Here is a 9,378-nt window from a genome sequence, read left to right on the forward strand (position 1 = left end):
GTGAGCTATTTTGGTGGGCTTGTCACCAATAGGGGTTTTATTTGCACATTATTTTATCATTAGGGGCTAATGTAGGCCCATGGGCTAATTCGAACTCCTTAGGAGGATATATATTGATTTTAGATACATTCATTTGGATCATCACTAGACTTGGGATCTCTCTAATCATAGAGAACTTCACATTTTTTCCTTGGAGGATATTTTTGGAGATGGATGAATTTTGATGTATGGATTTGGACTATTTTTCTTGTCTTGGAGCTTTGCCTTGCAAACGGAATGTTGGTTGGATATACTCTATAACGTTGTAAGTAAATTTTAATATTTTATTCTTGTTGTTGCATACTGCTAAAAGTAGGGCTAGTTGTTGCATAATTGAAATGTGGAATTAAGCATGTTTTAGCTAATTTAATGTATGGTCCAATGTTATATGAATGAAATTTCCTAGAGATTATTTGTCTCGATAAGCTTGCATCATTTGCTTTGAAGTATAAATGCTTGAAGGTCACTTTTCTTTTCTTTCTCTCAACATTGGATGAAGCTGACTTTTCGGGCCTCCTTGATCAAGAAACCAAGTTCTTACTCATCATCATCCTTGACTCCATATTCCCAAGTGAATTAGGCATTGATCCCTAAAAAGACAGGTCATCTCCTTCACCTTTTTCACCTTTTACCACTTTTCCTAGGTCTAGCCCTCAAAGGTCACCTAGGGCATCAATTTCCCCGGAATCGACCCAAGGAAAAACTTCGATCGCCTATAGGCTACTGCGCTAGTTGGTCCCCTCCCTCTTCTCCAAATTTGAGGCAATTCTAATGGTGGAATCTTCGGGAATCCCAAGCCCTAGCTCTAGGATTGAATTTTCCTAGGCATCCCCAAGGCTAGACCTCAACAGGATCAATTCAACATTTTGAAGTAAATATTCTTGTTTGGTCCTTTCCCTTCACCTTGTCCAGGATAGGAACATCATTGGTTGTTGCATTCCATCCCTGAGCCTGGGCTGGGTTCACTTGGCCTTGTGTGGTCCCACTTCTCAATAAAGATTATTTGTCAAGTACTATTTGGGAATCCAAGTTTCCTAAGGATTATAGGGATTGATAACCTCGTCTATAAGCCTATTCCTTCTCCCTCAACCCTCCAATCCTTGCCCCTTACCCCTAGAGAACCAAGTCCCTTGCTTAAAGAGCAAGCAAGCTAATTCCTCACTCTATCCTTGGGAAAGGGTTTCTAGGGTCACCTTCCACCTATCCCTTGGCATGTACTTTACGAGTGATCCCTACACTATCGAGACTCCTACCATCGGTGAAAGTCCGTAAAGAGCAGGGAGACTTAGTTGTGGTGACAGTGGGCTAAGCCTCCACCATTTCCCTTAACCTAACAGTTTCCCTCTTAGGAACCCCTGTTAGGTCCCCTGTTGGTTTGAGTGGTAACAGTAACCACAAACCACTTGGAAGTTGGAATTTAGCCCTTCCAACTTCAAAGAGGGCTCTCTCTGTCTAAAATGTTCAATCACTTGGATATTAGGCTAGGTATGTTGCTCAATTGGGTATAAGTTTTAAAGGTTTGCTGGCAGGAAGGAAGACAAATGCATTGGGCATGGAGTCATGTCAAATTGATTATTTTCCCCTCGAGGGGGGTTTTTCCCTGGCATAGTGCCTATATCTTGTGTCTCTTGTTTTGTGATCTTCGTACACACATAATATGGTAATTGCTTGATGAAAGATAAGATAATAAAGAAGTAAAAAAAGCCAACACACTCACAAGTAATTATCATGAAAAGAGAATCAAACCCTAATATAACTGCTTTGATTTTCCAACAGCACGAAACCAACCCCTTGATGCTTGGGACTTTACATCATTTGGGGGTGCTTCTCTACTACACTAATTAAGACTTCACATCACTAATTCTATTACTAAGATTCATTCATAAGATAAAAGTACATTAAATAAAATTTGATGTCACAACTTGTTGTTTGCTCCTACAACAAGGCATGTGTTTCCATTGTAACTATGTTATCTAGGAAATAAGAAAGTACTCACTCTAGAGCTGAAAGAGAATATTCAACAAAAGGGTTAAAATGCCATGACATCTAGAATCCAGCAGTAGGGAAAATGTAAGGAATCCAATTTTCTAAGGTCTAAATATATTGTCCTAAAACAGATATTGCCATAACATGCTCATTAACCAGATTTTTATTGTATGCATTTATAAATAAGATTTCACTGATTGGTTTCCTAGTTACATACACAGTTGAATGTTCAAGAACAAAAGTGTGGAACAATGTTGGATATGATTTCAACAAATATATCATCGAGGGTCTGGAAAGAAACTTATAGCAAACATCAAGGCAAATATCAACAAACTTTAAAAAATACAGAAGTATTCATTTTTTTTTCAACTTTGTAAACATCTAAAAGAAACCCCCTCCCTCTAGCCCTTTTATGAGCACAGGTAATAGTGAGTAACCCCTTCATTCTCAATCCCCTGGTTTCCCTCTTCAAAATGAAGAAAAGCATCCAAAAAAATAAAAATGTCCTGAATCAACCAATATTTTCAATTGTCTCCTGATATATTGTGATATTTTCAAGATATTGCAACATTTTCCAAATTTGAAAAATATTGCAATATAGTAAGGTGATAATATTGCTGCTTTGGAAATCTCCCAATATATTGTGATATTGGTGATATTATTGCAATATTTGCAACATAGTCGCGATTGCTCTAGGAGGAAGAGAAGACAAAGGCCAACAAGAAATCCAACACCTACCAAAATACTGATTTATGAAATGCCAAAATGAATTTCAGAAATGGGAAAATAATGGAAGAAGGTGTATCCTTTGTACTAGGGTGATAGTCATAGAGTAGACGGGAAATGTTGGATTCCAAAATGTGGAAAGCCTAACATTGGCCCTGAAGAATTAGAATGGATTGCATAACTAATTACAAAAATAGTTGTACAAATATAGATATAAAACATGTCTACTGTAAGATAATTGGAAGGATCTCCCTTGCTTTATGAATCTACAGTTCACTTACTTTTCTCTGAAGTAGAGCCTAGTCTGCAATAATGTCTGCATAAATCAAACACAATGCTGGCATTCATCAGAATCTCATACAGAAAAATTATTTCCTTCGCTGAACTAACACTAGGATACCATCGATAAAACATTTCCGTGAAGTAAAACATTGCACAGAAGAACTTACTGGACCTGGAAACTATGTATATTGCACAGAAGAACTTACTGGACCTGGAAACTATGTATCTAAGAAATCAGCTATATGCTCTAGGCCACAAAAAACCATCCTTTCCATTCCTTTTGAGTATGTATTCAATGAATATTCAGTTGGTATATAATAAGATATATCAAGCCAAAAGAAAAAAAAACAGTACCCACTACTACAAGCTAATTGTTGAGTAGTAGTTGAACAGTAAAATCCAGCTGAGCAGAACACATTATTTTTGTTCCCGACACCGACCCATAGATCTGCCCCTCCACAGGTGTGATTGTCTTTTCCAGGTGGCAATTGGTAGCCATATCTTCCAACACATTAAGATTTGCAAAGTTAGAAGTTACCAGAAATTTCAAATTTGTCATATTAAGAATTGACAATAGAGATAAAAAATAGTGACCACTGGAGGATCTCAACTTACGGGTCACATAAGCCAGTTGAAATATTAAGCTTGCCTTTTGGACAGTAAGCACCTAATGGACATGCTTTCCTCAAAACCATATGCACAATCACTATTAGTGAAAAAAAAAACAATCTCAATTCTTCAAAAAACATTCAAACTACAATTTCATGGTATAACAGGAAATTCTCTTAAATGAAGAAAAGCAGTCTATCAAAAAATTAAGACCCTCCAAATATATTGGCAGGAAAAAAGCAATCTGCCTATTTGTTTCTTTGCATGACCTGACCTCTGCTCAATGGAAGCAGCAAACATGAACTAGTTAACCAAAGACGATTTGATAGGTGATAAAAAGAAATCAAACTTGTTATGCTTTTAAGCACACAGGAAAGATGCAGATATAATTAGAAAAAAAAAATCATTTAAAACATATGCTTTTACTATAATGAAGTCATTTGATATAATGGGGTTGATCCCTTTCTATGTCATTTACTAGGTAGTTGTGCTCCTAGTACAACCTAAACTACCTTATTTACTGATATCTATTTCTCAATTAATTAGTCACTATATGAACATGACTTTTACATTAGCAGATAAACACTGTTGTGGCATTGTACTCCAATAATCCCTCTTAACAATACAATATCAAGAATTGCAACAAAAACAGAATGAAAAATTATACTTTAGTAACTTCACTCCACAGTTCAAAATCATGCAGGGACTTCATCAAGTTGTCTCATCAACCTCACAAGGGTAGTATTCCCAAATTCCCCAAACTCCGAGAATTCTCAAAGTCATGAACCAATGCAACTCTCTAAATCCTGAGTTCCTGAACTCTTGAACCAATGTGATTCCTATTACCACTCAAGTCAACAGGGGTACATACAAAATTTGGCAGCATTTTATCACCGCCATTGAAAGCCCAACGTCACAAGTCAAAAAGCATTGTAACAACCATGTGAGGTTTTGTATGAGGTGTCCCAAGCTTGTGTCTTGTTCTAGGTGTCTATATCTTGTTGTCTTGGTCGAACCACAGCTGGTCCCTTGTAGTTCACTTCAGGTGCCTCTCGTCCTATACAAGATTGGAAAGCCTTAAGTGATCTTATTTGAAGACTCATAGTTTTATGCGAACTTGCTTTTGTAAGGGTGATCACCAGTGTATGGGCTAGTCCGGCCCACGCCAATGTGCACCATTGTCTCTACCACATGGTTAGCTTTTATAAACTCTGTACGTGGCCTTCACTTTGGTGCAGTATTCCTCAGACAGCTCTCATGCATGGTAGTCTCATTTTTTACATCTTTCACATTTCCCAAGGCAGTATACAATTTCCAATGCAAAGTGGTCCTGTTGTCACACAGAATGTCTAGGCACCACGACAACGGCTAAAATCGGGGGTTGTCACCCTGATCCCCAATCTCTTTGTTTAAGTTGTCTCCAAACAGCAGGCTAAGGGTGGTAGACCCTACGAAAATGGAATGAAGGAGAATTAGTTTGGAACCAACTAGTTCGGGAGACATAGTGAATCGACCAAGTACTCGTTTTATATGTAGCAAGACTTATAGGATTCGATTAGATTTAAGCAATTGATACCAGTGCCTTATGGAGTCAATTATCTTGCTAGGAAATTTAGGACCAAGTAATTGATTTGCAACTGTTGCTTGAATGAATAACTATCTTATATGGAGTGCAGATCCTAAAGCTAATGTGAGATGCAGGAATCTTGGTAAATTTTAGTTAAATGCCTATCGAAGTTTTAACCCCTTGATCCTTTCTATATTGAGCTTGATTTCGTAGTAATTGGCAGAGAGAAGATAAGGTCTGATTAACGATATCTCTCCTGAAAATCTAACATACCCGGTGCCTCCGGCGCTGCAGAGAGTTGTGGCTCTGACGACTGCAAGGTCACCGTTTTAAGTACTATTAAAAGCAAGCTTCTCAAGCAAAGATGGATGGGTACCTATCGTTCTATCGACCAAGCTTATGCTTGGAAGTAAATTTTAATTATGCAAAACTAACTTAATATGCAAATGCACGAGATGATTAGAAGATGAGATGAAGTTAGATTCAAGCATTGAATGCGCTTATGCTACGATCTACTTCAAAGTTATAAGCCAAAAAAAACCTTTAATCGCACAAATAAATATTCACCTCACTAGACAAAAACTCAAAGATGAACTTCACAACAATATCACAATATAATGCCCAATTAAACCACAAGCTTATCACCTTTTAATGCGATTATAGCTCAAAGAGAACAAAAGCTTCTTCACAATTTAATATCAATGCCAATTATATAGATGCTCAACCTCTCAATCTAGGACACAAAAGATATGCAATTTACCACAATTCCATGAAAGAGTACTTAATAATTACTTGAAAAACTCGTAAAACATTAATATGTAATAAATATCCAATAATTCAACTAATTAAACCACGCTTAAAATTAATTAAATGGCGAGCAATCTCAGTAGATGTCAAGCATAAAAAACACACTTAGCATGCAAAAAGACTTCAGCAATTAAATTTCGAAATTAAATACCATGAAGAACCATGAAATTCAAATGCTAAACACCTCAAACAATTCCAGAATTAAAATGATTTTTCTTAAGTGACCCCAATCCAGAAAATTTCTTGCTTTCCTATAGTCAAACATTAGAGATAAATAAATAAATATATATATGTGTGTGTGTGTGTGTGTGTGTGTGTGTGTGTGTGTGTCTTGACAATAGAGAAATTCAAAATCTTAAAACACCAGAAAATTTTCCCTTTAAAAAAATTTGAAGCCCCTTGTTGTCGCGCGGATTGACACGGCAACCCTCAGACTGGGGGCTGTCACTCTGATCCCCGGTCCCTCCGTTTAAGCCTGTCTCCCGCGGCTAAGGGGGGTAGTCCCTGTGAGATGATGAGACCAACTATCGACCAGTTGGTTGGGAGACACGAGATACAATATAAAAAGCACTCGATGGATTTGATTAATTCAGCAGACCAGTGCCTTAAGAGATTGTTATTAAAATGATTACTTGTTAAATGATATAGAAAAATAAACCGTGACCACCAATCATTTGTCATCAGCTAAATCACATGACCAAAACGATATCCAGCAACTGAAAACTTCGAAAAGATAAATGCTTAAAACCACCACGAGACTCGTAAATTATCAACCAGATATCAATTTCGTGTCTCGACTTGAAAATTTTAGATCTCAGCATGAAAGATAATAATTGAAAACAACTGAATCTGGCAAAAATAATTTTCCACGAAATTTTTATACTTTTTCAAAATTTTAAATTTTTTTTTTTTTTTTAAAACAAAAGCTAAAAAAATAAAATCTAAAAATTAATCTAACACTAAACTATATAAAAAATAAAACTATGCCTAATAAATCTTTTTTTTTTTTAAATTAATTTTTTATCTTCATATAATAAAAATCTATAAAAAAAAAAAAAAAAACTAAACGATTTATTATTAAAAAATTTAAAATCTAAAAATTAAAACAAAATCTAACCAAACGAAAACCTAAAACACTAACATTTTTATTCTTTGATTTTTATGAAACTATTTAAAAGGAATTAAAATCCAAATACGTTAAAACTAACATAAAAACTATAAAACGAAACTATGTAAAACCTAATTAAAAATCTATTTAAAATCTATAAAACGAAACTAAAAAAAATAAATTGAAATCTAAATCTACGCTAGCCTATCGCATGACGCAAACCTAAACGTAAACCCAAAAACAAATACGCAGGTATATACACAAGTTACCTGTGCATAAAACGTGAAAGAGATCACCTGCAGATTTCGGGTATAGCAGATTTTTCGACGGCGGACTAATGCATGAATCGATTTTTATATTATACCACAGGACTGATACAAAAACGCATCCACAATATTGATTGTGTAATATGCTACCTGGTTCCTCAGCTGTTCCGTCGTTGAGAAATGGGCACGAATTATGTGTGGAAACCCTGAGGCGCGTGATAGAACTTTGGTATAAATGCTGGAGCTGAAAACCCTTGTCCGCTGGTTCGATTTATTACCATGAAAAACGCAGACATGTGAACATATAACCTCTGAGCCAGTGATAGCCTGTGGATCGATCTCCTGAGAGACGCAGATAACCCACAGTGATGATTGGCTGCGTGGATTAATGCACAGTGATTGACTGACGTTTGAATGATCTCTTAGCCGCAGAGAACTTTCCTTTATCATCTGGCCCGTATCATTTATTTGCAGGTGCGTGGATCATACGGAAAACTGCTCACGGATTCAACACCCAAGTATGATTACCGTCTAACAATCACACCATCTGCAGTATGCCTTTATGCTGATAGACTGCGGCTCAGACAATGGAGGCAAGGACACAACTAATAATCTCTTTACAGCTTCGATGCCTTGCGTTTTCAGACGGCTTTGATCGTATGGTTTGCAACTTTAAATGATGGAGGTCTGCTTGGCTTGGCCCTCAGATCGATATCTGGTGTTTGCTTCTGCCACCTGAAATCACCCAAAAATAATAAAAACCAAAATCAAAACCCTAAATAAACCTGACCTAAGCAAAATTAAAATTGAAACCCTAGATCAGAAAATTCTGAAACCCTAAGACCGCTGATTAATTTACAAATTTGGCCCCTTAGCAGCCAGATTCATCAATAAGCACAGAAAATATTTAAAGAACAGAAATTTCAGATTGTCACTGTGAAAAACTTCAAAAAATCTCTCATGCAGATCAGAAAAATAAAACTGAATGATAGACCCAAGATCAAATTTAACTGGGCTCAGCAAAAAATGCTTGCGGGAGTTGGTTGGTTCAGCCGAGAACTTCCTCGAACGCCCACAAAATTCCTTCAGAAAATGCTTTCTGCACAGCTCAAAACAACCATCAGTAAAGAGGGCAAAAATGCTGCTAGATCTCAGAGAGTAATGGAGATACCTGCCATTACTTTAGAAACCCTAACAACACCCAAACCCTAGCAAGTGAACAAGATACCTGTGCTCACAATACTCTTAAAAAAGCTATTATCAATGACTGAAAATAAAATATGCAGAAACTAAAACAATCTCACAGCATTTTAAGAGAGTAACACCAGCAAGATATGGACCCCAAAGTCTTCTTTTATTAACCAGAAACAGATTTACAAGAAAGCTTCTTCAGTATCAGACTCACAGATCTTATGATCTGAACTGACCCCTAGCACCCTACTTGAAGGAAATGACTCCAACGGCTAGTTCGAGTGATCCATGCTGAAATGATCTCGACCGTTGATGAGGATCAAGGCATCTCTTGATCTCATCCGTCGATTTATTAAAAAATAATATTTTCCATGCATTCACTTAAAATATTATTATTTTGTTAGTTAGGGTTTTTGCTCTATTTTTTAATTTTTTTATTATTTTTTAATTTTTTAAATTTTTATTTGTTTTATTATTTTATTATTTATTATTTATTTTTTTAATTTTTTAATTCATTTTAAAATGGATCATCGAACTAGGCCTTCGGAGACATCACCTAGGACCTAGGACTTAGGACTCACGAGGGGATTTAAAACATTTTTCAACCCTCAAGACACATTACATCATGACTTTTACAATTTACATCTCAAGGGGATAAACCCACTTAATACAGACCCTCACAAATCACCCAGCTCTGCGACACACTTATAATCTAGCAGATCAAAACACTAAGATTCTCCTAAAATTCTAAGGATAAAATCCATCCCGGCTTTGGGGTCAGGTTTGAAGGAAAACTT

At 36.2% G+C, this 9,378-nt stretch overlaps 1 protein-coding gene across 1 annotated transcript in view; it reads right to left on the bottom strand.

Annotated features, from left to right (window-relative positions):
- Nucleotides 1-3,728, bottom strand: part of LOC149186941 (ABC transporter G family member 28-like) — a 198,154-nt gene extending 194,426 nt beyond the window's left edge. The window contains 3 exon segments of the mRNA XM_089409505.1: nt 3,033-3,067; nt 3,388-3,534; nt 3,649-3,728. Of these exon segments, the coding sequence (XP_089265631.1) occupies nt 3,033-3,067; nt 3,388-3,534; nt 3,649-3,728 (262 nt within the window).
- Nucleotides 3,729-9,378: the final 5,650 nt, after the last annotated feature.

This window comes from Pinus tabuliformis, chromosome 3_1 (assembly GCF_031772625.1).
Source record: "Pinus tabuliformis cultivar Carrire ecotype Pingquan chromosome 3_1, CPIR1, whole genome shotgun sequence".
NCBI classification, from domain to species: domain Eukaryota; kingdom Viridiplantae; phylum Streptophyta; class Pinopsida; order Pinales; family Pinaceae; genus Pinus; species Pinus tabuliformis.